This window comes from Saimiri boliviensis, chromosome 9, assembly GCF_048565385.1.
Source record: "Saimiri boliviensis isolate mSaiBol1 chromosome 9, mSaiBol1.pri, whole genome shotgun sequence".
Taxonomy (NCBI): domain Eukaryota; kingdom Metazoa; phylum Chordata; class Mammalia; order Primates; family Cebidae; genus Saimiri; species Saimiri boliviensis.
This window is the reverse complement of record NC_133457.1, coordinates 97,367,937-97,395,496: the sequence shown is the minus strand read 5'-3', so window position 1 is coordinate 97,395,496 and position 27,560 is coordinate 97,367,937. Positions and strand designations below refer to the sequence as shown.

At 54.6% G+C, this 27,560-nt stretch overlaps 1 protein-coding gene and 1 pseudogene across 1 annotated transcript; one reads left to right on the top strand and one right to left on the bottom strand.

Annotated features, from left to right (window-relative positions):
* Positions 1-1,542: 1,542 nt before the first annotated feature.
* On the bottom strand, positions 1,543-19,970 carry BPIFB3 (BPI fold containing family B member 3). Its single transcript, XM_074405382.1, has 15 exons — positions 19,853-19,970; positions 18,705-18,861; positions 16,260-16,364; positions 15,699-15,839; positions 13,926-13,989; positions 12,107-12,167; positions 10,649-10,740; positions 10,350-10,529; positions 8,372-8,425; positions 6,279-6,449; positions 5,305-5,372; positions 3,986-4,028; positions 3,141-3,204; positions 2,522-2,598; positions 1,543-1,780 (listed from the first exon to the last, which is right to left on the bottom strand). Exons 1-15 carry the CDS (start codon positions 19,962-19,964, stop codon positions 1,751-1,753), a joined length of 1,419 nt encoding a protein of 472 aa, XP_074261483.1. The 5' UTR covers positions 19,965-19,970; the 3' UTR covers positions 1,543-1,750.
* A 5,369-nt stretch (positions 19,971-25,339) lies between these two features.
* On the top strand, positions 25,340-27,560 carry LOC101030325 (pseudouridine-5'-phosphatase pseudogene; annotated as a pseudogene).

Genomic DNA, 27,560 nt, shown 5'->3' with positions numbered 1-27,560 from the left:
GTAACAAGAGCTAACTTGAACTGGGGGCTTCTTACGGATGGGTCACCAGCCTGAGTGCTGGTTTAACACTCGAAGCCACAGTGGCACATCAAGTTACTGATGAAGAAACCAAGGCTCAGAGAGATTAAATGACGTGTGTGAGGCCACATGGCTAACCAGAAGCCAGGGTGGGATTTGAACACAGGCAGCTAACTCAAGCCACTCATTTAACCACGATGGGAATCAGTAGCACTGGAAGTGTCTGGAAGTCAGACACAGGAAGATAAACCTGAACATGTCACCAGGCACTGGACCTGGCATGTGGCAGGCAGGCACCAATAAATGTAGGGTGGATGAATGAAAAGAAAGGAGGAGAAAAATGACAGAGCGTGGGAAGGAGGAAGGGAAGGAAGGAAGAAGGAGGGAAGACGGATGTATGAGCGGGTGGATGGATGGATGGATGGATGGACAGATGGATGAATGGATTGACGGATGGATGGATGGATGAGAGAATGGATGGGTGGGTGGGTGGATAGAATAATGGATGGGTGGAAAGTTGGATGAAAGGGTGGATGGATGGATGAATAGGAGTCTAAATGGATGGGCGAGGGGATGGATGGATAGTGGAGCGGTTGGATTGAAAGGTAAATGGACAAATGGATGGATGGGATGCGGAATGAAAGGGGGATGGATGGATGGATAAATGTATGGGTGGATGGATGGGTGGGTGGATTGATGAGAGGCTGGCTGGCTGGCTGGTCAGCTGAATGGATGAGTGGGGGACAAACCTTCAGATGAGCCCCCAGTCTTCCCTGCCCATTGCCTAGCCTCAAATCAATCCTCTGAGACAGTTTTCAAAACGGTTGGCACTTCTTCACCCGGGCCATCCATAAGTGCCAACTTGGGGCCATTTTTCACCAAAGAGGCCCATCTTGAACAGTGGGGAGGAGCCCAGAACCTAGAGGCAGGACCCCCCGTCTCATCCCTACTCTGCCACTGCATGGCCTGGGCCAGCCAAGCCCTGCTCCTGAGTCTCCGCATCTGCACCGAGAGCATTTGGCACAGCTCTGTTCTGAGCTGTGTCCACATCTGATGGTCAGTCAACAGGGACCCCCCACACCACAGGGCAAGAACAAATCTCACTCATCCTTGCTTCCTGGGGTGCTAATGCCTTTTCTCCCTGGAAAGCTCCTATTCTCCCTTCAAAATTCAGCTCAGATGTCACTTCTGATAAGTATCCCAAAGTCAGAGACAGAGAAAAACGCAGAATCAGAGAGACAGAGTGGAAAAATAGAAGTATTTAGAGAAAGGGAGAGAGAGCGTGCTGGAGGCAATGGGGCAGGGCCAGAGAAAGGCAGAACAGGACACAGAGGCTGTTCAGGCCAACATGGTCAGTTTGGGACTCAAAGCTACAATGGTGAAACCCTAAGTCCCCTCATCTCCTAGAAGCTCCTGCCTGGAGCTAAGGAGGGCATTGGAGGCAAAGGCCAAGGCAGGTCCTATGTGATTGTGGAATAAACCAGTCAGGTGGTACGGAGACAGAGGAGTCATTTATGGAAAGCTGAGGGCTTGCCACTGAGGACCCAGAGCTCTCTCTCAGGCAGTTCTATGATTAGCCAGGAAGTTCCCATCCCAAACTGGGAGTAGTGCTGCAGGGCCAGAGGGCATTTATACTGTCACCAACACCGGCTAGAGACTGGGAGGGAAATTGAGGCAGAGTGGACAGGTGGTCTCTAGAAGTCAACAGGGAGAGCTGGTGGACATGTCAGCCTCAGGATGCCACGGTCAGCACAACAGCATTCTGTAAGGAACAACCACTCTTGGTTAGGCCTCTGAGCCTCGCAATGCCTGATCCCTGCAGTCATCCTTACCCCCCTGTCCTGTACCTGGAATACAGAAGGCGCTCATTAAAAGAATGAGTGAATGATGAACAAATGACATCCAGTATGGGACAGGTTCTGACTTGAGGACTTAAGAGACTCAAGTTCAAGTGCTATTTCTGCTATTAATTTACTGTGTGACCTTGTGCCAGAAACCTGACCTACTTCAGCCTTGGTCCTCATCTGAGAAATGGGCACAGAACCCTCTGCTCCGCCCACCTCCCAGAGCTGTTCCACCACCCAAAGTTGTGCTGGTTTGAAAAGGTTTGTGAGACCATATCATTATTCCGCAAGAAAAACTGTCATGATCTGTTGGTCATATCTTCTGCAGGCACAGGATAAGGGAGAAGCAGCATATGTATTTGTTGCTCCTCCATTGCTGGCCCATGGCAGACATTGTCAATCAATCACAGAGTTCTTTCCTGTTGGATTCGGACACATGTCTGGCCTCTAGAATGGAACCTAGGAGTCATAGCACACACGTCATATATTTGCCATTCCTAAGTTACATAATTTGCAATTCACTGAGAAATTTAGAAAATGGGTCGGGGACAGAGCAGAGGATGAAGCAAAGCTTTCCCCTCATGCCTTTGAGTGTCAAGCAGGACTTTCCAGAGACAAGCTTAAGGCCCATCTGGGCCACATCTGCATGGAAGACTCACCTCTATGATCCCCAGAACTGAATTGGCAAAATTGACATTAAGAATCTTAGGCAGGGGAATTCCAACATCCAGGGCCACTGTGAAAAGAGAATCATTGGGAACAAAGGTATGTTGGTGGGGAAGTCTTGGACCCTAAGGACCACTGGACGCTGCTGACCCTATGCCACCACTGTCACTAGCCAGCCTGTTCTCTTCACAGGGAGTCAGCTTCTTATTGGCAAACTCCCATTCACCCTTCTACACCCAAACAAAAATGTCTATTCTGTATCGTGTCAGTGGTACTCCTGTGTCAGGCCTCCTAAAGGCTCCATCAATCGCCTACACACTCTGGGTCATCTATATTCCAATCATTTGTTTATACGATTATTTCCTACTGGACTGTGGGAGCTTAATGCAGGACTGAGGTCAGATCAGCTCCTGAAGCCCACAGGCTGGCATGATGTAGGTGCTAATCGATGTGATTTAAATGGAAAAATTGGTGCCTCGATTTCTGCATCTTGCAAATGAGGATCGACCTCTCTCTGGCCTCAGTGTTCCCCACCCCAGAACCGTGGAGAGAGGCAACAGACTAGACAATCTCAGACACTCCATGTGTCCAAAAGAGCAAAGGCTGCCATACCATTAAGCTTTGGTGCATACACTGCCCGGACCACCTGGCTGAGCCATTCTTCTAAAGGCGATTCCTGCAACAGAGCGCACACACGGGGTGCGGGGGCGGTGCTCAGGGGTGTGGCTTTGTAGGCAGCGGCACCCCCTTCCCAGTGAGAGAAACCCAGGGGCCCAGCTGCCTCAGCCTCCCACCAAGCCTTAGGACACAGGTCCCGGCAGGCATAGGTCACTTGGCTGTCCACCAGTGACCCCAAAAGAGATTCTGTGATTTAGGCTGGCTTTACCCCAGGCCCCACAAGTTTGGAAGAAATGCCTTCCTGTGAGAGTCTGTGGAGCAGGGCAGTGCCTAAGAAAGAGGAAAGGAAATGCACCCAGCTCTGGTCTGTGGGCTCTGACCTTAGATTCCTGTCACTTTAGGGACCCCGAGAATGTTCTAGAACCTGAGCCCATGGTGGGATTCCAGAACCTCAGAACTCTCTGAGAACCAGGAATCTCGGGGCTCTGTGAGCTCTGAAACGGAACTTTCTGAGTTTGGGAAACTTGTCACTTGGGTGAAGTTCCAGAATGATGAACCCTTGTGAGGGTCTAGACGTCCACAGCTTTGTGAGGTTCTGAGACCGTGGAAGATCATGCCATTCACTTTCCTAAGATGATCACTGTTTCTCTCTCTCTCTCAGTCACACACACACACACACACACACGTGCCCTGATATTTGCCCACTCTGGCTTATTGGGGCAGAGTCTAATCCCGAGGTCAGCCCAGCCATACGGCCCATGACTCATGGCCACCCCCTATTCACCCCACACCTGAAGACTCTCATCACCGCTAAGCTCCTCACCCTCCCAGGAACTTACATCAAAGGCGTGAGTAAAAGAGGAGGCCACCTTGACACTGAGCCTGGTGGAGAGAAGAGAGATGCTGGGGGCCCCAGCTACCCCCAACCACCTGTCCCAGCCCCCAGCCTGCCCCACGATAGCCCTCAGGATCAGGAAACAGGTTACAGGCCCAACTCTGCCTCCAGCCTTGACTCAGAGACGGTTTTCTTACCTGTAAAATGGACCCAAAGGGACCTAACTTCCCTTCTGAGGCATCGTGACCACCACCACCTCTGACTCCATGGCCTTGGCACCTTCGCTGACTCCCAGCTATTTGACCCTGGGCAGGTGGCTGAAACATTCGGAGGAGTGACCCTCCCCCAGACTGAGCACTGGACACAGCATGCCTTGCATACAGCAGGTGCTCACTCAAGGCAGCAACCCACTGGTGGATCAAATCTGGCCCAAGGGCAGATTCGGGGCCAAAGCCTGGGCACGCATCTCTACCTCCTAAAAGGCTGAGGTGTGACCTGCCATCAGGAAGTGGAGGCGCACCCAGGCAGCAGGCAAGGCCCTCTCTTAAGGTCAGCAATGGGGCAACAGTGGAAGGCAGGGGGCAGGAGTAGCCTGAGGAGCTTGTGGGGGTGCTGAGATGGGGTCACAGGAGCACTGGGTGCCTGTGGTGCAGGACGGCAGGTCCCAGCGACCTCCAGAAAAGCCCCTGCTGCCAGGGGAGGGACAGACAGGCCCGGGCCCCACCAGGTGACAGCACTGTGCCTGGAGAGCCGAGCCCCAGACTACACGCCTGCTCCAGGGACAGCCCACCATGTGAGCCTGGGCCAGCACAGTGCTCTGCAAACTGGAAAGTGCTGTGCATGTAGACGGAAGGACTGTCATCAACACCATCACCTTAGTCATTATGATTATCACGACGGATGCCTAGCCACCATGGGGCTGGGGAGAGTGGAGAAGTAACGCGTTTGCATGAATAATAACACACTTGAGTGGGGCTCCCACTCAAGGCCGGTTGTTTCTTGGTTAGCCTCTGGGGCTGCTAGCTCAGGAGTTTGGACTCCACGTCCTGGCGGCAGATTTATCTCCCAGAGACAGGTTTTCAGCAGCAAAGGGGGTGCTGCGGCAGAACCCCACTCTGGAGCCTGCTGCTCTGAGCCCCCGGCTCCTTGTCTATAACGTGGGCTAACACTGTCTCCTCCCTGGCAGGTCCTGAAGGCAAGAGGTTGCTGGGGAGACACCTGGAACTTGGTTGATGCTGAAGAAACAGGAGGCAGATCCTGTCAGCCCCTAATTCTTGTTCCTAAAGCCACGAACAAGATCTTGTCCCCAAGTTCCCAAGTTACCGTTCCAGGGACAGGGAGGTACGCAGCTTGGTAGCCGAGGGAGCCAGCTGGGCACGCAGAGTCATAACCTGCATGGGCAAAGCAGGCAGAGGTCACTCCCAGTCAGCAGAAGGAGCTTGAGGACGGGTTTGCCTCCACTGGCAGGTGACTCTCTTCCATCTGTTCCCTCCACTGACCCTTACTGAGGCCCTACTGTGTGCCAGGGTCCGTGCTGGGGTCTAGGGAGGTGATTTGAAGGTTCTGCTGTTCTCTTGAACAGCAGAGAACCACAGTATTAAAATTGAGAGCAATTGGTATTGAAGGAGAGGAAGGTCTGGGGCTGCAGGAGCCTGAAGGGCCCTCGAGCCAGCCTGCAGCGCGGTGAAGGAAGGCGTCCCCAGTGAGTGACAGCTGAATCTTGAAAGGTGAGGAGTGAGTGGAGGGAAGGAGGAAATGGCACTCCGGGTGATGGACCCAGCACGGACTTAACCAGGGAGGTAGGATCCGGTAGGCTTCAGTAGCTGAGGCTCAGGGGGCCAGGACAGGCGAGACGAGGAAGGGACGGGAGGGCAGCGAGTGTCAGGTCAGGTATTTGACCATGGGGAGCCAGGGCAGAGGGCCAGGGGAGGGGCCTGCCGCGGTCCAGATGCATAAGAGGTAGGATGGAGGAAGCCGGCTGGAGGGGGAGGGTCAGAGGAAGCTGGAGGGTCGTCAGGGAGACAGCTAGGCAGACAGAGGCTGCCCAGTCGAGGAGCGATGCCTGAGGTCCCCAGGAAGCAACATGGGCAGGCCGGACAGGAGGGAGGGGCCAGGCAGGAGCCAAGGCAGGGCTCAGGGCTCAGCCCAAATGACGACAATGGTTGAGGATGCTTCCCGTGCTGGGCTATGTGGGGCTCCGACCCTGCAGTCGGGGGAAGGTACCTCCACGGTCCCGGAGCTGGTCAGCCCATCTGGAACTCCAATCCCGGGCCCTCACCCACCCCTTGACCACTCACCCCGTCCAGCTCAAAGAGGGATTCAGGGGTCCCCTGAGGGACACTGAACAGCACGTGGATGCTGGCTGGGATGAAGACCAAGGCCTTCTTGTCATGGAGCGTGACCACGGGAGCTTCCTTCACGCGCAGGGAGAGCAGGAGGTGCTGGTGCGGGGGCAGCTTCCCCAGGGCCTAGAGCGATGCAGGGGCGGAGCTTAGATGCCCCCGGCTACAATCAGTCAGTCAGTCAGTCAGCAAACACTCACTGAGCACCTACCAGGCACCGGTCCATGTGTTGGTAATGAAGTTACAGCCTGAACCATGCAGGCCTGGTCTCAGCCCCCACAAGGCTGACACTCAGGTGTGAGACACCCACCCGCGGGATCGCCAAACCACACTTCCTGTGTCATGCATTCAGAATCCTCCCCAGGGCCACAGGCTCTGTGTCCACCATCCCCTGCCCGCCCTCCACGGCACCTCCTCCCCTCCCACTGCTGCTCTGCATGCTCCCTCCAGACTCACCAGCCACGTGGCTGCTCCTCCAGCTGCCAGGGATGCTCCTGGCAGGGCCCAGGGCCTTTGCACCTGCTGCTCCCTCTGCCTGGAAATATCTTCCCAGAGAACCGCAAAGTTCCCTCACTCACCTCCTTCACTCAGATGTGACCTCCTCAGTGAGGCCTTGCAGAGCAGCCTGTCTAAAAGCCCTAGCCAGCGCTCCTAAGCCTTCGCACCTTCATTCTCTTCCACCTCCTGACAGTGTTTCCATTCTTGTTTATTTCTGCAGTGTGTGTCACCCCACCGGAATGGCCACCCCTCGAGTGCAGAAGCTTCTGTCTCCCTTCAGTGTTTGCCCTTCGTGCAGCCCCAGCCGCAGGGGTGTCTTTGTTCCACTGCGGGGCCTGTTACACAGTAGGTGCTCAGCGGGTATTAGCCGACTGCCTAAATGAGTCCACAGTCAGGAAATTCTGCGTCTCATCATTTCGACGTCATGGAACTAAGGAAATGACAGAAGCCTGGAACACATCATTATGTTCCTTGGGACACTCGCCCGCTGGAATTTGAGTCTAGGCTTCCTCAAGCCCAGAATCTCCAAGTGGCAGGATCATCAGGACCAGGAATCACCTGATTCCACCCTCACATGCCACAGAATCTGAAGCCACATGGGGCTCTGAAGCTGCGAGGCCACAAATGGAGACCAAAGGATTCAGCCTCCAGAGACAAGCCCAGCCTCCCCGTGCTGGAGGGGCCGGCCCAGCTGGCTAGGTCTGGACACCCCTGCCTCAGTCATCTCTGCTTGCCCCGTGTCCCTCTCCACTTCCTCTCTCCGGAGGTTCTTCTGAACGTCTGACTCCACTGGAATCCCTTCCGTGAGACTCCTATGCCCTTTAGCCAAGGGGCTCTGGAAAGCCGAGGCCCTCGTTTCATTCATCAAGGCCGCTCTGACTCGCCACCTTCAAGGACTCACAGAGTTTGTCCTCTGTGTCCCCAAACTCAGCTGCCACTTCTGTCCTCTCTGGTGAGAGCCCAGGTCGCCAGCCCTCCTTCCAACCTTTATCCGAATCTGCTGTTAGGTAAGGATCTTGCAGTAGACGTTTTACTTCAGGACAAATTCAGATTCTCACAGCTGGAAAGTGGCTGGTCCAGCCCCAGCTGAAGGATGGAACAGCTGCGGCCAGGCCTTGAGGTCACGTACGTACTCATGTCCGCTAGTCAGACCTCCCTGACCCTCTCCCTTTTCTTTCCTCTCCAAGACCAGTGCCCTGAGTATTTTCTCTGGGGACATTGAAGGCTAAGGTCAAGATGAAGTAAGGCAGTTGGAGGAAGAGAGCTCTGTAACCCAAAAAGAAATTTGTCCTTGTGTGCTAGCGAAACCGTTTCCGTAGGATAAATGCCCAGTTGACTTCTGGGGCAGTCAAACCCTAATCCTTCACTCTCTAAGAAAAATCTGCTCTCAGGAAAGGATACCATGTTGGTCATTCACACTCTAGTGTAAATTTCGACTCAACTGTTCAATTGCAGTTGCCTGGAGAGCTGTATTGAGAAAGGTTCTGAAGTCCATTCATGATCATCAGGAAAGAGCTACAGTGATCAAAACCCATGAGAGGGTCACTCACCTCAGGGAGCAGAGCCGCCAGGTCTGTAGTTGTCAGTGAGACATCGCTGGGAACCTGGACCCCCCAGTGGGAGAGAGGGTCGGTGAACACAGAGACAGAACGGGAATTCCTCAGCACACACACAGCAGTTTTGTTCACCATTCTTCCCCACAACCCTGCCAATTTCATACACATAACACTACGAACACCCAAGTTTGTTCTCAGCTAGCAACGACTGAGCACTTACCGCATGCCCGGCAGATGCTAGGGGCTTTGCACGCCTTTGCTCATTTCCCCTTTTAAAACAGCTCAAAGAGATAGGTGCCGCCATCGCCCCATTTGACAGATGCAGGCACTGAGGCTCTCGCCAAGGGTCACACAATTGGTAAGGAGTGACACCAGGATTTGAACCCCGGCAGGCTAACTTCAGAACCTTTTACTCACTCTGCCAGGGCTCATGATCTGAAGGCCCAGAGATCTGACCCCAGACTTTTTGCCTTTGACCCGAACAGTATTTTCAAAAACTATGAATTTGTTTCTAGTATTTATGAAACAGGAAGTTTTATGTCAATTTTTCAGCTTCTGACCAAAAAGTTTGAAAATCTAGTCACCCTGCGTCTGTACCCTCTCCCCTTGCGGTGACTGAGTAGCAACTGCCTGAGAAGTAGGGCACAGGGTCCCCAGTTCATGATAGTCTCATCAGGCTGCTAATCGATGATGGCCCAGCCTCTGGGGGCCCTGATGTTTGAGATCCCCCAAGCTACACATGGCCACTTCTCAGAACTGCCCTGGTCACACGGGATAAGCATGCATATAGCACCAGGATGAGGCCTCTGACGTGCCTCTCTTGCCATGATGCTCATATGCACACACCCAATGCCCCATACACACACCCACGTCCACAGGCCGCTCAGACATGCACGTTCTTATACTCAGAGTCTCTGCCTGGCTATGACTGCTCCCATCCCCCAGCTGGAAGACATCCTCCCCCCAGTTCAGGGTCCTGTTCCAGCCTCCCAGAGGCCTTCAGAGTGCTGTCTGGACCCCACTTGCAAGAAGTTCGTGACCAACCCCTGCTTCCTTGGGCCTGAGCTATAGGTGGGGAGCCCAAGCTGAGACCAAGATAAATGCCTCTGGATGGGGCTTCTGGGGTCGGGATTTTCCAGGATGTGAGAGGGGCCAGAATGGACAGAATAAAAGTTGGGAGGTACTAGAAGCTTCAGAATCAGGGGACTTAGTACAATCCCCCCATAGTTTTCCTTCCATCCTTCCTTCCTTCCTTCCTGCCTTTCTCTCTCTTTCTTTCTCTGTCTCTTTCTTTCTTTTTGAGACAAGGTCTCACTCTGTGGCCCAGGCTGGAGTGCAGTGGCACAATCACAGCTCACTTCAGCTTTGACCTGGTCTCACATGATCCTCCCACCTCAGCCTCCCAAGTAACTGGGACCACAGGCATGCACCATCATGGCTGGCTAATTTTGTATTTTTTTGTAGAGATGGGGTGTCTCCTGGGCTCAAGTGATCCTCCCACATCAGCCTCCCAAAGTGCTGGTATTACAGGCATGAGCTACCCTTCCTAGTTCTCTTTTCTCTCATTCAAATCTGCTCTTGAGAAAACAGTGGAAACGTTAGCAGTTCATACTTCAGTGGGAAATTGGGCTTAGACTCTAGAAAGGCTCATCTGATGCAGGGATGGAAAGTGGGCTTCACTCCATGTGCCAGTCCTAACACATTGAAAGTGACCTCCTGGAGTGCCAAGCTGAGAAGGATTCAGAGGTCCCAGCCTGGTTGAATCAGGTAGAGGGCCACGATTGATCAGCAATGTCTCCCCCAAGCACGGGAGTGGACAGCAGCGGAGTGCACGCTCTAACTTGTTCAACTCCCTTTTATTATAGCGAAGAGGGCTCAGCAAGGCTGATCAGTGCCCAGGTCAGCACTAGCAATGCCAAGGCACAGCAGGGCAGGGAGTCTTCCTCCCAGCTCCCCCAGGCGCCACACTCACCAGCTCAGGGGTGATGTCCATGTCGAGGGCGCCGCTGGTCTGCAGGAGTTCAAACACGGTGTTGAAGAGGTACAGGGGCACTACCACCTGGGATGTGTGGTCCTCCTTGGGGGGCACCTTGGCTGGGGCCGGGGGCTTGGGGAAGTCAATGATGTCACCAGCTACACTCTTCACGATAGGCTACAGGGGCAGGAAACAGGGCTGAGGAGGGTCTTGAGGTGTTCACCCCCCCCCGCCGTGACCCAGCAGCCCCTCTCTAGCCACCTCCAGCCACAGGAGAGGCCCCGCTGGTCACTCACATTGATGTCCAGTTCTATGTACTGGTTGGAGATGATAGGCAGTGTGGCCAGAGAGAATTCCAGGGACCCGAGAGCCCCAAGGGGCACCAGGCCTGCATGGGAAAAGGAGGGTCGAGAGCAACCCCATCAGCCCAGTTCCCAGGCATAGTCACCCCTATTTCCATGGATTGAGCACCTGCTGAATGCCTGGCACTCTACTAGGCATTCGCTTGGCTGCTACTGTCATCCCCATTTTATGGATGTGGAAATTGAGGCTCAGACAGGGGAAGTCACCAGAACAAGGCCACACAGTCACAGCGTTCAAAACCAGGATTCCTGTTCTCCAGGGCCGGTGCCGCCAACACCCTGCTGCCCTGCCTCTCTTACATAACGCCACATCCAGAGACACACCAGGCCAAGTTTCTGTTATTTTCCTGGTTGGGCCTTTTTGTATTTTCCCAAACCCATTGTATGAACACGAAAGGCACCCGTGTCTCCATAAGGCGCAGAGACGGGGGTCTGCGGTGGCCGGGGGGCCTTGGTTTCCTTACTTGAGCTCCCTGGGCCTTGGTCAGCTAGTCTGATCAGGTAATAACCACATCTTCCCTGTAGAAAGTAGAAAAGTTCCTCTTCAAAGTTTCCTTTCTTGTTAAAGAATAATCATAATAAATGTTAAAAAAAATAATCGTCTCTTTTAAAGATTAACTTTCTTCAAAGCCTTCTTGCTTTTTTACTAGCGACTCTTTGTTAAGCCCTATCCTACGCAGCAGTTAGATATAAAGGAATAAGTACGTTCTAGGTCCCTGGGCTTTAACAAAGATATTTATGTTATTACTTTTCTAAGTCCTTTCAAAAGCAACTTCCTATAGCCCCTTCCTTATTTGGATCTCCTTTTTGTTCTGCATTACTTTTACCTACGCAAAAAAAGTTTTACGTTGTTAGCCAAAAAAGTTTTAAGTTGTTAGTTTTAGTTTAGAATGTGAGGTCTAGCTCCAACCAATGGAGGTCAGACACAGCAGTGAAGCCGACCCCAGATGCGTAAAAAGATAAATACGTCTGCTGTTCCTTTGTTCGTTGTACTCTTGTAGCAAGACAGCTAACAGGAGCACCTTTCTGCAGAAAGTAAAATTACCTTGCTGAAAGATGCTTTGTCTCGGGACTGATTTTTCTTTGCAGCACTGAGCAACTGTTTCCAACATTCCCCGTTTCTGACGGTGCCAAGTGCACCCTGGGTGCTCAATAAATGCTGATCTGCAGCTCCCAACATGGAGAGAACTGATCACCCTGGGCCAGCATGCCCCGCTAGGTGGCCTCGGCCCAGGCCTCCTCCGTGAGGCTCCTCAAAGCCGGTCAGTGTGAGGAGGAACTGGAAGACCCCAGGATCCTGCCCCTTCCAGCTCACCTTAGTACCCTGCCCCACTGGGGTCATACAAGGAGGGGTAGAAGGGGCAAAGAGAAGGGCATGGAACCCTGACTTACCCAGCACAGCCCCCAGGAGCTCATTCACCACGCTCAGCACACTGTCTACCACAGGGCACAGCTGTGTCGGGGAGACGAATGTTATAGGACAAAGAAGAGCTGGCTTCGGGGACAGCTGCATATTCTTTAAATGCTTTATGGAGCTATGTGGTGCTGGGGAGCAAGGCAAGGCAGAAGGCGGAAACAGGGGCACAGGTGGGAGGCAGGGGAGGGGCTGGAGCTTGAGGTGCCACAGGTTTGAGTGGGCCTGCAAGCTGGCCTCCCTTGGTTACAAGAGCCCCATTAGAAAACCCCCGAAGGTGGCTTGGGGACCGGGGGAGACACATTCCAGAGGCTGGTTTGGGCATGTGGACAGGGCCTTCCCCCGCGGAGGCAGAAGCGGCGTTGGTTCCCTACGAAGTCACAGGCCATCCCCTGCCACCCCTGGTGGGCACTGGAAGCCTAGGATCAAGACCCCACAGAGGGGCACCTCCTCTCCTCCACCTAGAGAGTGAGGCCTGGATGTGGGGCGTCCGGCTGGCCTATCACCACCTGTTCACTCCTAACCCCTGTGCTATGAGAACAGGGAGCAAGTGGTTCGACTTTGGGAATCCGAGTCTGGGACCCACAGAACCTGAGTCCCATAACTCACCGGAGCGGAAACCTCAGAGAGGGTCCACTCCAGCCCCTTCATTCTCCAGCTGAGACCAGAGAAGGTGACCTGTCCCAAGTCACAGCTGTTTGCAGAGAGACAAAAGAGGGCTGTTGCATGTCAAGTGAGGGGCCCCAAACTCCAGGGCTTCTGGGGTCAGGCAAGTCACAGAAATGAGAGGAGGAGACCAGAGGGGCTGTGCTGGGGCTGGAGAAAGCAAAGCCCCGGGGCACCAGCTGGGAGGGACCAGCGGTACTTTCCTCTTGCAGGAGGGAGGTATCAGGCAGCCAGGGGGGTTAATTGCACAACAGAAGCCAGAAATCTGGACTGTTCCGAGAATTCAATCTCTGAATGCTGGCAATGAAGGCTCATTTTAAAAACCTCTTTGTGTCACACAAAACTAGCTGTTGGCCAATTGCCCTAGAGGCTAAGTTAGGGGCTGCAATTGAAATGCACCCTCATCCCCTGGTGGAAAGCTGCCTGGCACGGTCCTGCCTAGGGGCCCCTCCTCCTGCTAAGCCTCTCTTTCAAATTGGCTTCCTCAAGCCCAGGGCAGTTTTGCCAAGCCCAGCTTCCCATTCCTTTGCCACCCCCACGCACGTTCACAAGAACGTACAAGGGAGAGCCAGCCAGGCCGGGGGGGTCAGGAGGCCTGACTGCCCTTCGCTGTCTGTGTGGCCCTCCCCTCTCCCTCGGTGACATGGGGCTTGGGCCAGAGCAGCTCTCGAGTGTGGAAGCCAGGATGGTCTGGGGCAGGCCATGGAGAGGCATCCTTTAATCTTAATGTGTTGAATTATGATGTATGAATAGATGTACATGTTTTCCTAGACATGATTGCCGAGTGCAGGGCTCAGTTTAAAACCATTAAGTGGTGGTTTAAAGGAAAACATGAAGTCAGTACTAAGACGAATGGCAGAAACAGAGCAGGGGGTAAGAAAGAGCCTCCGATTTGGGAGCAGGGGACCCAGACCTCCTGGAACCGCTCACTCGGGCTTGAGGGTCTGAAAGGATTATGTCAGCCGCCCCCAGACCTGCAGGCACGTCCAGTAGGCCCGGATGGGATTACCTGGTGGGCGTGGAAGGGAAGTACAGCCTAATCCCGCCTGGCACCCAACTTTACCCAAAACCCCACAGGGAAAGAGGCCGAGACCAGGGGAGGGCGTGCTGGCCCATGGCCCCCGCACTCACCAGTCCCGGAAGCACCTTGAAGAGTGTCTGTTCCACGACCCCAAAGAGCGGTGCGGGCAGCAGCCTGAGCAGAGAGAGACACGAGTGGGTGCAGCAGCTAGGCGGGACGGCTCCACCCGGATGACAGGGCCGGTAGGGGGCTCTGGGGGCTCTGGATTCCTCCTGTCGCTTCTCTTAGGGGTGGAATTGGCTGGGGCTTTGGAGATCTGAGTTAAATCCTGGCTCTACCTCCCCAGGGCACCCAAGGGGACGGCTTCATTTTCTCCGACTGTACAATGCCCACCTTAGAGAGTTACTGCTGTCCAGGTGATACGGGAGTGTGTGTGGCCGGTGTACGATCCATGCTCGCTAAGGGTCTGCCTCCTTTGTCCCCCCAACATTTGTAGGTAAGAGACATTTAGGCCCAGAACAATGGTTGTTATTGGGCCCCCAGAGTGGGGGTTCAACAAGTATTTCTTAGGTGAATGAAGAATGAATGAATGAATGATAGGCTGAGGATGAATGCATGTAGATGGGCTCAGGTCTCCTTGGAGACCATGGGGGTGCAGAGTGGCAACCACAGAGCCCCAACCACAGGACACCAATACCATCCTGGGCTCCACTCCTCTCCAGGGCCCCTCCATCCACGAGGAACAGGATGAAACCGCTGGAATTGAAGGAGCCCAAAGCCCTTGCATGGAATCCCGTTCTTAGGGCCCTCCTGGAGTTAGGGGCAAGCCGGTCACCCTGTTCCTGGGAGCTAACACGGAGCTGCCTGATGACGCCTCCACTGCTCAGAGTTACCCACCAAAGATGGGGCAGGGGCTGGGACTGGGCCTGGCAGGTGGGCGGCAGCCAGGGGCAGGCTCGGAGTGCGGGCAGAGAGCAGCCCTTCTCCATCCCTGCCGGATCGGTGCGTGTGATCTTGGGTGAGGAGACCTCTGGGCCTCCATGGTCCCATGAAAGAGATGATTCAGAGGCCAGGCATGGTACTCATGCCTGTAATCCCAGCACTTTGGGAGGCCGAGGAGGGAGGATCACTTGAGGTCAGGAGTTCAAGACCAGCTTGGCCAACACAGTGAAACCCCATCTCTACTAAAAATACAAAAATTAGCGTGGTGGTGGGCACCTGTAATACCAGCTACTGGGGAGGCTGAGGCAGAAGAATTGCTTGAATCTGGGAGGTGAAGTTTGCAGTGAGCCGAGATCATACCACTGCACTCTAGCCTGGGCAATAGAGCAAGGCTCCATCTCAAAAAAAAAAAAAAAAAGTGATGATTCAACGAGGTGTAGGGAGTGCCACCTGGACAGCCCCTGGGGAGAGACTGAGGTCATAGCGCCTTCCAAATCATCACGTCCAGCTGCACATATACAGGTGGGGGCACTAGGGCCCAGAATGGGCAGTGGGTCTCCATGAGGTCACACAGCAAATCTGAGGCAGAGTTGAGTCTCTCATGTGCTGAGAGCAGGGGCTGAAATCCCGCAGATGGAGGGACCCCAGCTGACCCTGAGCTCACTCTATCTGCGAGAGAGGGGATGGCAGGATCCGGGCAATCAGACTAGGGGAATGCCCAGGAGTGGGTGGCTGCAAGCTGTGGATTGAGCCGGAGTCCCTGTCGGGGTGGGGCTCAGTCTGTCGTTCTGCACAGCAGGTTGAACCCGGAGGGGCAGGCGGGGGTGGGATGAATTCAGGCCCACGCAGCTGGCAACTCCAGGGAGACCCGGGAGACACTCAGATGCGTGCGAAACGATCCCGAGCAGGTCAGGGTTGCAGGCTGGAGCCTGTGGACTCACCCTGAGAACAGGCTGATATGGCCCAGGAGCGCGCTGCAGCGCTTGAGGGTAAGGATGGGCGTGCCCCGCGAGCTCATGCCCAGCGCCACCCGTGACGACACGTTCACCTCCGCCGCCAGCTGCAGGAGGCCCCCAAGGGGGCTGCAAGAAAGGACCCTGGGGGCATGGCCAGGCGGCCAGGCCCCACCCACCAGGGTTGGATGGGTCCTGAGCAGAGGCGGGTGGGGTGACCCTGCAAGTGGCCTCTTCTCAGCCTCATTTTGCATTTGCCCCCCTGCCTCAGTTTGCATTTCCCTGAATCCTCTTCCCCCGCCCTCTCCGGTGAGCCTGGGCAGTGGGGTCTGGGACTGGCGGAAGAGCCAAACGGAAGTCCCCGGGGAAGGGTAATGGCATGGAATCCAGGGGGAAACAGTAGGATTGGGAGTCCCTTAGGAAGGAAGTAGGGTGAAAGGAAATGGGGGGTTCAAAGGGGTGGGAGTGGGGGCACAGCAGGGTAGGAGTCTCCAGGAGGGCAGGGGTGGGATTCGAAGTAGGAGGGTAGAGGTCCCAGGACACACTCACCCAAAGCAATGCATGCCCACTTTGGTGTGCAGGTTCAGCTGCACCCCAAACCCCGGCAGCAGCTTCAGCGACACCTTCGGCAGCGTGAGCTCCTCAATCTTCAGACTGGGATGGGAGTCAGGGAGAGGGTTGCTCACTCCCAGGCATCCCCAGTGCCTGCACCATCCCAGACCAGGAGGTGTCCAAAGTGGCTCTTGGTAGTGTCCCCATCTCATCTCAAACCCACAGAGCCAACTGCGAGCCCTTGGCCTCGCTGCTAATACTTCACCTCTCTGGGCCTCAGTTTTCTTATCTGTAAAGTGGGGCCATACTAGTTCCTACCTCACAGGGGTGCTGCAAAGACAAGTGAGATAATTCCAGTGCAGAGCCTGGAACAGTGTGTGCTCACCAAATGTCCTATCATCCTCCCCTCTGGAGGCTCAAGGAATTAAAGTTTCTCCCCACCCTGTCCCCACAGTCTCAGCCCTGGTTTGGTTTCTGGCCGTGACGTAGCCCCCTGCTACACCCCACACACTCACACAAATGAAGCGCAGGGGGGTTCTCAAGCACAGCTCCTCACAAGTCATTACTCTGTCTGTCCTCTGGGTCTTTGCCCAGGCCATTCCCTCTGTCTGGAACCCCCTTCCACGCTGCACCCCTCTTTAGCTTGTTGAGTCCAGTCCCAGTCCACATCCACTCCTCCAACAAGCTTTCCATCCCGGATTTCTGCCTTGGGCAGATGTCCTCTAAGCGGCTGTCCCACCCTGCCTGGGCCACCTCCATCACTGCCCTGAGTTCATGGGACCTTCGCTGTCGGGTTCTACCACCTGTGAGGGGTTCTTCAAGGCATGGACAATGCCAGATTCATGTCTGAGACTCCACCGTCACTGAGAAGGGGGAACTTCACAGTGGAGGGAGAGAGAAGATTGTATTACTGATAATAGTATCTATCCAACACTTACCGTGTGCCTGGCTCTATTTCAGCCGCTTGCCACGGATTAACTCACTGTCCTGGCAACCGCCCCATGAGTAGCTGCTAATACTGCAGCCAGTAAAAGGCAGATGGTTCAAACCCCAGCTCTGCCACTAACTGACTGGATTGCTGCTCTGTGCCTCAGTTTCCCCATCTGTAAAATAGGGACGTTGACAACACTGACCGCAGAATGACACATAGTGAACCTCCAGCAGCAGCAGGATTTACCAGCCCGCCTTCCAGACACCATGTTCTGATTGGGGAAGTGAACACCCGTCTGCCCTTCTTCTCCCGGCACTCCACTGCCTCCTGTCCAGTGACTGTGCTCCCTATGCTGGGCTCCAGCCTTCCCTGGGCCCTGTCGTTTGACCTCCCCCTAATTTGCCTGCCAGCCATAGACTGGTTTCCGCTAGACTGGGCCAGGCAGCATGGGCTGTGATGAAACACACAGACACATTCCCCTCTCCTCCTCTAGCTGGGTGTGCTTGGGCGGGTCACTTCACGGCCGGGAGCCTCTGTCTCCCGACATGTGAATGTAGCTTATAATAGTCCTACCTCTGGGCTCAGTGAGATCATTCATTTCCAATGCACGGGCCAGACACACAGAAAACCCTGAACAGGTGGTCATTGAGTCAATATGTATTAGCTTAATGTGATGCTCTTCATTCATCTATTCAAAACTATTGTTTGAGGCCAGGTGCAGTGGCTTATGCCTGTAATCCCAGCGCTTTCGGAGGCTGAGGCAGGCAGATCACCTAAGGTCAGGAGTTCAAGACCACCCTGGCCAACATGATGTAACCCCCATCTCTACTGAAACTATAAAAATTAGCCCAGCATGGTGGTGGGTGCCTGTAATCCCAGCTACTCGGGAGGCTGAGGCAGGAGAATCGATTAAACCCAGGAGGCAGAGGTTGCAGTGAGCCGAGATCGCACCACTGCACTCCAGCCCGGGGGACAGAGTGAGACACTGTCTCAAAACAACAAGCAAACAAACAATACTTTTTGAGCATCCACTGTGTCCCTATTTATGATCCTGGGGACACAGCAGTGAACAAGCCAAACAACAATCTTACCCTCCTGGGGTGTATAATCTAGCAAAGGAGACAAAAAACAAACCCGTAAAAGGTATGGCAGGGATAAGAAAGGGCTAATCGGGGCAGACCTCTTTTGAACGGACACCCGGGAAAGGTGAGAGAGGGAGCCATGCAGATAGCTAGATTAGCCCAGAGAGACTAAGCAACTTGCCCAAGGTCACACAGTGAGTAACCAGTGTTGAGAGCGCTCAGCCACCATGGCATTCTGCCATTCTTGTCCTGCCAGGCATGCAGTAGAGTCATCATTTTTAGACCACGATCGCCAGCCTCCCACACCACCCTCTCTGCCTGTCAGACAAAAAGAGCCAATCTCTCCTCCACTCCCAGACCCAGAGCCAAGTCTTCCTGTGCACATGCAGCTGGTGGGCAGTCAAAAGGACCCCCCATGAGGGGACTCACCCAGAGAGCTTCTCGACAACGCCAAAAATCCCTCCCTGGCCCAGCAAGCCACCTCCTCCAAGCAGCCCTCCTGAGCCCAGGAGGCCCTGGTTCACGGCTGTGACAGATCCCAGCACATTCTGCAGAATAGGCCCCCCGACCAGTGAGTTCTGGATGGCTGCAGAGAGAGTGGAAGCAGGGAGGTTCTAGAAACTCCAACCTTATCCCCAGGACCTTGGCAGCTGCCTCCTTCCTCTGAGATTGAGTAGGTTTCTTTTTTAAAATGGAATTAACCCAGAGGTTACACTCAAACGGTGGAACCCACTAAGCCATAACAGCCTCTTACTCCTCCCGCAGGGCCTGTGCCACCCTCCCTGCCTGGCACACATGGGAGGTATGTGGTAAGCGTTTGTAGAATGAATGAACAAATCTCATGACGATCCCTTCATTTTGCCGGGATGGTGGGGGGGGGAACGAAGGCTCAGAGAGGGGCAGAGACTTGCCCAAAGTCACACAGCAAATTGGGTTGGGGCCAATAGTGTAACTTGGCTCCTGATCCCGTAGCACTGAAAGGGAAGGCAAAGAAGGGGGAGCTTGTAGCCACCAGGCTCGATCAAGCTGGAGGAGATGGCTCCTGCTTCTCTCTTGGGCATTCCAGGCCTGACTCTGCAGACTGTGCGAAGGGCAGGATGGAGGAACAGCCCTGTGGAAGTCGGGGCAGGCCAGGGGCCTCCCTGAAGATTTCCTGTGCATGACCCATCTACTCCATTCCCGAGACTGTCACCACGAGCCACTGGGCTCTGTAGTACCAAATGCCAAGTAGAGTTCTCCTACCCTAGTGGTGTGAGGCGGTGACACTGGCCCAGCTAGCACCCTCTTCTTGACCTCCTCAACCTCCTCCTGTCCCTGTCCCTGAGCCACACAAAGTCCCCACACAGCCTCAGCCCTTATCAAGCCAGTCCACCTCCCAGGAGAGGGAATTCATCACCCGTTCAGGCCTGCGAGGGAACCTTCCACTCTTGCACAGCTGCTCCCAGGTGAACGTGCTCTCTAAGCAGCTGGGATTCACAGGCTGCTCTTATCTGCTCTTAAAGCAGACGCGCTAAGCCTGTAGACTGAGTCGTTAACATTGCAGCGGTCCCCTCACAGACTGCCCACCTGGGGCTCACCTTTGCCGAGCTCATCCTTGTCAATTCGAGCGAGCGTGCCCACCGTCTCCAGCAGCCCCTGGCATGGAGTCACCAGGCCCCAGAACAGAAGCAGGGACCACAGGCCCAGCATGGCTGGCTGCAAACATATAAGAGGCAGAAGGAGAACTCTGAGACACTCCTCCTGCCCAAGCATTCCCCCTCTCTGTTCCCATCAACACCCTTCCCCCTCCCTGCCCACCTGGCACAGCCCAAATCCAGCTTCACTCCCAGGAAAGCCTCCTCCCAAATGCAAGCAGGGCTAACACGCAGGTGGCGCGGTGCGGCTGCCAATGAGCTCGTCTCCAAGGCTCTTTCCAAGCCTCTCCCTCCCTGGGTTCCGTTCCTCAGATGGGAAAACTGAGATTGAAAGGGGCAGGGGACTAGACTGATGCCACAGAACTAGTCAGCGACAGTCAGAATTCAAGCCTGAGTGCGTCTGACTTAAAAGTCGGAGTTCTCAGTGGCCCAGTGAGCCTGGCTGGGTGCCCGAAGTGACAGCTGTAGACAGAGGGGCTTGCCATCCAGGACAGCAGGATGGGAGCTCTGTTTCCGGGACCTGCCTCCTACTGGCTCATGAAGCTGTTTCAGAAGGGTCTAGCTGACTGGGGACACCCAACACTTAGACAACGCGTCCTGTCTTTCTCCTTCCTCAACCGCCCCCCAAATCTTGTTGAAAAGGGAAACGGATGGGAAGTGGAGGCATGGCTAATCTGCTAAGTTCAGAGAGTGGGATTTTTCTTTAAGGAGTTTCCTATTTGCCCACCCAATCACATATCCATCTATGCCCACCCGTCACTCCTGCTTAAACCCTTCACTGGCTCCCCACTGCCCTGGGGCGGAACCCAAGCTTCTTGCCATTACCCACAAAATCCCTGCCTGCCTCTTTGACCTCCTTGACCTTAAGCAGGCCGGGCCCCTTCCCACCCCAGGGCCTTTGCACAGGCGGTTCCTTGTTAGGAAGGCTCCTCCCCCGTTCTTTGCATGGGTGACTCCTTATCATTCAGGTTCCGGATTAGCGTTGCTTCCCTGGAGAGTCCTCCCTCCTTCACTTTGTCTAAAGAAATCCGTCTGTCACTAAACATCACCCAGGATATTTACTCTAAGGTGCTGATCTCCATTTGCAATTATGCATCTGTTTATCCTTCTCATTTCTCTTCCCTGTAAGCTCCAGGAAGGCAGGGATCGTGTCTAGGGTCTCTGTGCATGGTTGTGTGACAGAAGAGGTGTCTGCTGTGGGAGCGGGGGATAAATTCAGCACCATGTGACTCACCAAGAGAAAAATGGGCCCCCCAGGAACCCCCTCCCTAGGGTCATCCTATGGACAGGGAGCCCCAGCCCACCCTCCTGCTATAAATGTATACAAGTCTCTGGGTCCCACATCTGTCATACGGTTTTCTCTTTGTCCACCCTCTTGGTACCCACGGTGTCCTCCTAGGGCGAGTTCTTTCTGTGCCCGTCATCCATACGGGAGGATGGAAGGTGGTGGGGTCAATGCCGGGCATCAGGACGAACCCGGGGTGCCTCAGGCTGCCTTACCCTTGCTCCTGCAGCTCCACAAGGGACAGGTGGGGGCTCCCGGGCTCCTGTCGGTTCCTCCACCCACCCAAGCCGAGGGGTGGCCCTTATATGCCACACAGCTCTGCCAACACAAAGGGGCCACCGCCGCCAGAAACCCGTCAATATGTCATGTCAGAAGCAAATTGCGGTGTTCCCCGCGGGCCTGGGCTAAGCCTTCCTTCTTGGAGGAGAGTAAGGGGACAGGGGTCAGTGCCCAGGAGTGGGAGTGAAGGCCTGGGGGCTGCACAGACGGCCGCCTCCCTCAGAGCCAGCGGTGACAGGTGGGGCCCTGCCACCCACCCATTCAGCCACCTACTGGGCTCCCTCCAAGGCTCCCCAAGAGCCACGCTTATGGCACAGAATCGCCCCTGGCTCCCCTGCCCCTTGCCCAGTGAAGACCTAGGGAGGAAAGGAAGTGAGGATTTAAAGCTGCTGGGTCTTCTACGCTCCCACCCCCCACCCCAGGCCTCACTTGGAGAGGGCTCTGGACCTGGAGACAGGGACTCTGGGCATACTTGGGGGAGGGGCATCAACTCCACTCCCACCTCCCAAGGCTCAGTATCCACAGAATTCCAGAGCTTTGTCCCCTTTCTGAGGCTGGTCCAGATGACAGCGACAAGAAATGCATCCATTCATTCACTCCACCGCAGGCATTTGTGAGGCACCCACCATCTGCTCGATGCTGGGGAGGTCGAAGTAAATAAAAGACACAAAGTCCCCGCCCCGAAGGAGCTGACGGTGGAAATACAATGCAATTGAAAACTTTCTAGTAGCCACACTTTTTGAAAGGTAACAAGAAACAGGTGAAATTAATGAGAATATTCTAGTTTATTTACCCCTACCAAATCCAAAAGATTCTCATTTAACATATAACCAACAGAAAATGATGAACAGGGTAGTTCACTTTCTTTTTCTTATACTAAGTTTTCAAAACCTGCTTACAGCACGCCAGGATTTGGACTTGTCGCATTTTAAGCGTCGCCTTGTGTGGCTATTGGCTGACGTATTGGACAGCACAGCTCTTCAAGAGACAAATAAGCACATAATACAGTATGTCAGGGCAGGGCACGGTGGCTCACGCCTGGAATCCCAGCACTTTGGGAGGCCGAGGCAGGCGGATCACCTTAGGTCAGGAGTTCGAGACCAGCCTGGCCAACATGGTGAAACCCTTACTAAAAATACAAAAATTAGCCAGGTGTGGTGGCACAAGCTTGTAAGCTCAGCTACTCAGGAGGCTGAGGCAGAAGAATCGTTTGCACCTGGGAGGCAGAGGAGCCGAGATCGTGCCGCTATACTCCAGCCTAGGCAACAGAGCAAGACTCTGTCTCAAAAAAAAAGAAAAATACTAAGTTGGAAGCTAATGACAAAAATAAAGCAGGGAAGGGGCTCAGGAGTGTGGGGAGTGGGTAAAGTTTTCAAGAGAGTAGTCAGGGTGACTTTAGACCTGAAGGAGAAGAGGGAAGGAGTCAGACGGCTGTCTGGGAAGGGCCTGCTGACCAGAGGGATCCCCACACAAAGGCCTAGGGGGTGTTCCAGGAACAGCAGGGGGCAGTGTGCTTGGGAGTGAGCGACTTGGGGCCAACGCTGTGTGATGAGGCCCTGGAAGCCACGGTTTGGACTTACAGACTTTGGCCTTCATTTGCAACTCTTCTGACGGCACCAGCTCAGGCATCCCTTCCTCTAGGAAGCCTTCATGAGCCCCAAGCTGCGTGAGGTATCACCTCTGCGCTCCCACAGTCCCCTGGGATTTCCCCTCTCAGACTCTGTGACATGCCAAGCTGTCGCTGTCTGCGGCTCTGTGAGTCTGTGGGTCTGTCTCCTGTACGGAGCCCTGAACCTCTGCCTGCTGAGCTGGGGAAGAAGGATGGCACGGCCGGGCGCGGTGGCTCAAGCCTGTAATCCCAGCACTTTGGGAGGCCGAGGCGGGTGGATCACGAGGTCGAGAGATCGAGACCATCCCGGTCAACATAGTGAAACCCTGTCTCTACTAAAAATACAAAAAATTAGCTGGGCATGGTGGCACGTGCCTGTAATCCCAGCTACTCGGGAGGCTGAGGCAGGAGAATTGCCTGAACCCAGGAGGCGGAGGTTGCGGTGAGCCGAGATCGCGCCATTGCACTCCAGCCTGGGTAACAAGAGCAAAACTCCGTCTCAAAAAAAAAAAAAAAAAAAGAAGGTTTACCTCAATCATCTCTAAAGCCCCCACCCTACAATGTTCATTCTGATGACTTTCGGCCCTGGGCCAGCTTACTCAATCACACCACACCTTGTTTAAAAATAAACTTTTTATCGAAATCTAAAATATGTCCAAGAAGAGGGCACAGATCACAAGCATACAGTGTGATGAGTTTTACAAATGGAGCCCTCTCACAGCCCTATAGTGTCCGTCCCCTCCAAGTCACTGCCTGCCCGGGGGTGACCACTGTCCTGACCGCTAACCCAGTGCTGTCCAGCGTGTTCCTGGGGGTCACTAAGCGCAATTGCAGTGTGCTCTATGTGTGCGGCTTCCTCGACCCCATGGCGTGAGACAGTGACTGCTGCTTCCTGCTGTGCGCTGCTCCCCTGTGCCAATCCCCACAGTTTGTTCATTCGTTCTCCAGCCCAGAGGCGCCTGCGTTTTCCAGGTGTTGGCTGTTATGAATGAAGCTGCTGCGGACACTCTCGTTTTTCTTTTTTGAGATAGAGTCTTGCTCTGTCACCCAGACCAGATTGCAATGGTGCGATAGCTCACTGCAATCTCCGCCTCCTGGCTCAAGCGATTCTCCTGCCTCGGCCTCCCAAGTAGCTGGAATTACAGGCACATGCCACTACACTGGGCTAATTTTTGTTTAGTAGAGATATAGAGTTTTGCTATGTAGGCTAGACTGGTCTCAAACTCCTGATCTCAAGTGATCCTCACACCTCAGCCTCTCAAAGTGCTGGGATTACAGGTGTGAGCCACCCTGCCCAGACATGTGTTTTTATTCTTTATTTCTTTTGGGTAAATAGCAGGGAGCGGAATTGCTGGAGCACAGCATGCATGGGCATGTTTAGCTGTTCTCACTATGGCCACAGTTCCCCCAAGCATCATGCCATTGCACATGGTCAGTGCTGCTACCCCACGGCCTCGCCCAGACTGGGTATCCCCAGTGTTTTTAAGGCATTTGTTTGAAGAAAGAGGAAAGAAAGCCAACACTAGCATTTATTGAGCACATACGGTATACCAGGCACCTGCTGTATGGGAGCACCTCTGGTCACCACAAAGATCCAGTGAGGTCAGTGCCGTTATTATTTCCTCTTCTTACACTCAAGGAGCCAGGGCTCAGCCATGGTAAGCAGCTTGCCAGATGTCACACAGGAATCCAGCCAGACCGTCTAAGACCCATCATCTTAACCACTGCCTAGCCTAGCCTCTTGGAAGAGAGAAAAATGCTACCTAGTTTCTGGCCCGCCTTGTCTCTCCTCCTCCTTCCTGATTCCCCACCCCACAAGGGACTCCGATGCCCTAAGAAGCTCCCCAGGCAGTCCCATGTCCTTTCATTCACCAAAGCCAGGTCAGAGATCAAGCCTGCCCACAGGAAGGGATTCATTAAAATACATATCTCTGGGCCTCAGCTTTGGCAACACTGACTCCACAGATGAGGGCCCGGGGGATGCTTACCAAGCTCTCAAGGCCATGTGATGTGCAGCCCTTTTGAGAGCCCTGGTGAGGGTTATGGGGAGCCAAGGAAGGGATTAGAGCAGGGGAGGGATTTGATGAGAAGGACCACCTCTGGGCATTAGTTCCTAGAGTGAAGGCTCTGGAGCCAAAATTCCTGCGTTCAAATTCTGGCTCTGTCACTCACAAGTGAGTGACTTAATTCACAGAGCCACAGTTCTACAAAATGGGTTCATATTAAAGGTGGCCACCCTCACCTAATTGGTACGGCCATGAGGACAGGTATCCCGGAAATGAACTTTAGGGCATCGAGGGAGGGGAGCCAAGCGTGCAGATGGTGATGAGAGACCTGGGAGGCCCCTCCAAGCTACTTGAGCTGGGAGTGGACTGGGAAGGGAGAAGACGAGGTAGAAAACTAGGTAGAAAAATGCGACCTAGTTTCTGGCCTGCCCCGTATGAACGCAGGTGCGGGGAACATTGTGTCGTCTTCATTTTCCCAGGGTGAGGCTGTCTGGCAGGTCCCTGGGGGTCAATAGCTGTGAGCCCAGGACCTGCTCCCTTCTCACTCTGTAGTATTGAGCCTCAGTTTCTTGAAAGAAGGACACTGCATTCCCCTGTGGAGTGTGGTGTGGTGTGAAGGACTGAGGAGGAGACTTGGACTCAGAAGACAGGGTTCAAGCCCAGCTGCATGTGTGCCACGTGCCCTTGGGCAGGTCGCTTCATCTCTCTGGGCCTCCACTTCCTTATCTGGGTTGGAGGAGTCTGGGAGGTGAGTAGTGCCCAGCAGACCTCCTATCAGTGCCTCCCCAGAAAGTGGGGTCATGGAATAGGGCTCCCTTACCAGTCCAGCCGGCATTTTCTGCTCAGGGTAAATCTGGGGGAGCTGACCACTCAAAGACTATTGAAGTCAGATTAGAGATCAGAGCATCCAACCCCTTCCTCATTGTAAAGATGAGTAAACTGAGGTTCAGAGAGGAGCTGTGGCTTGTTCAAAGCCTGGCAAGAAGCCAGGCCTTCAAGCCCTAACAGCTGGTGCCTTGGCCTCCCCATCAGCACACTGGGCCTGGAGAGGGTGGCAGCAAGGCTTTAGGTAGCCATAAGTGTGCTGTGGGAACATCCAAGGGTGGGGTTGGGGACAGAGGTGTCTCTGGCATGCCCAGGGCCAGGCATCAGGAGCCCATAGATTAGCCTGGCGTCTGAACCTGCCAGGCCTCCCTCAAAGCTGCCATTGTCCCAGAGCTGGGGAGATAATGAGTGACGGGATTAGAACTCATAGGGACAGGGGGAAGGCCCTGGCATCCGGGACAAAGCAATAGGGGCCCTCCTCCTCTGTGGCATGGGCCTGGGCCAGGCTGGGACAGGGCATACCTGCCAGGGCCCCATGGCTTGGGGAGCACTGGCCTGATCAGGCCTCTGGCCACACCACTCACAGACCCATGTGTGTGCCCAGACACAGACCCACTCACACAGATGCTCCCAAATCCCCACATCCAGAGTCTCACCCCAGGAAGACAGACATATATATACACACACACACACACACACACGCATACACACGCATACACACACCCCAACAGACAGACACACATAGACATCACCCCCATAATTTCCAGGGCTGATCACAGGAGGCCCCTTATACATCTTTTTCCCCCCAGAGTTACAGATTTTTTAAAAAGACAGTCTAGCGAGTGACATTGATTTGCGGGAGTCCACTTAGAGGCCCTTTGCGGGGACGCATAGCGCGCGTGTGCGTGGTGGGCGGGTCGCGCGCTCCCTCCGGTTGCCACGACGCCGGCCAAGGCAGAGGCATCGTGGCGGCGCCCCTGCGGTCCTCCACGATCCTCCGTTTCGACGTGGACGGCCTGCTTCTGGATACTGAACGGGTCCGTTCAGTGATGTTTCAAGACACATGTGATAGCTATGAAAAGGAATACACCTGGGGTGTGAAGCCCGAGGTCATGGGTAAGAGGGCATTGGCGGCGGCGCGGGAGGTCGCGGGCGTCTTGCAGCTCCTAATGTCCAAGGAGGAGCTGATGGAAGAAAGCCAAGCCAGGCTGAGGGACGTGTTCCCCACCGCGGCGCTCAGGCCCAGGGGCTGAGAAGCTCATCCTCCACCTGCTGAAATAGAGCATCCCCTTTGCCGTGGCCACCACCTCAGAGTCCGCATCCTTCGAGGCGGAGACGAGCAGGCACAAGGAACTCCTGTTCCATCGCATCGCGCTGGGAGACGACCCCGAAGTGCAGAGCTGCAAGCCCGATCCTGCAGTATTCCTGGCTTGTGCCAAGAGGTTCTCTCCACCTCTTCCCGTGGAGGAGTGCCTTGTCTTGGAAGATGCGCCCAACGGGGTGGAGGTAGCCCTGGCCGCTGGGATGCAGGTGGTCATGGTTCCAGATGGAAACTTGAGCCGAGACCTGACCATAAAGGCCACCCTGGTGCTGAGTTCCCTGCAGGACTTCCAGCCCCAGCTGTTTGGTTTGCACCCCTATGAGTGA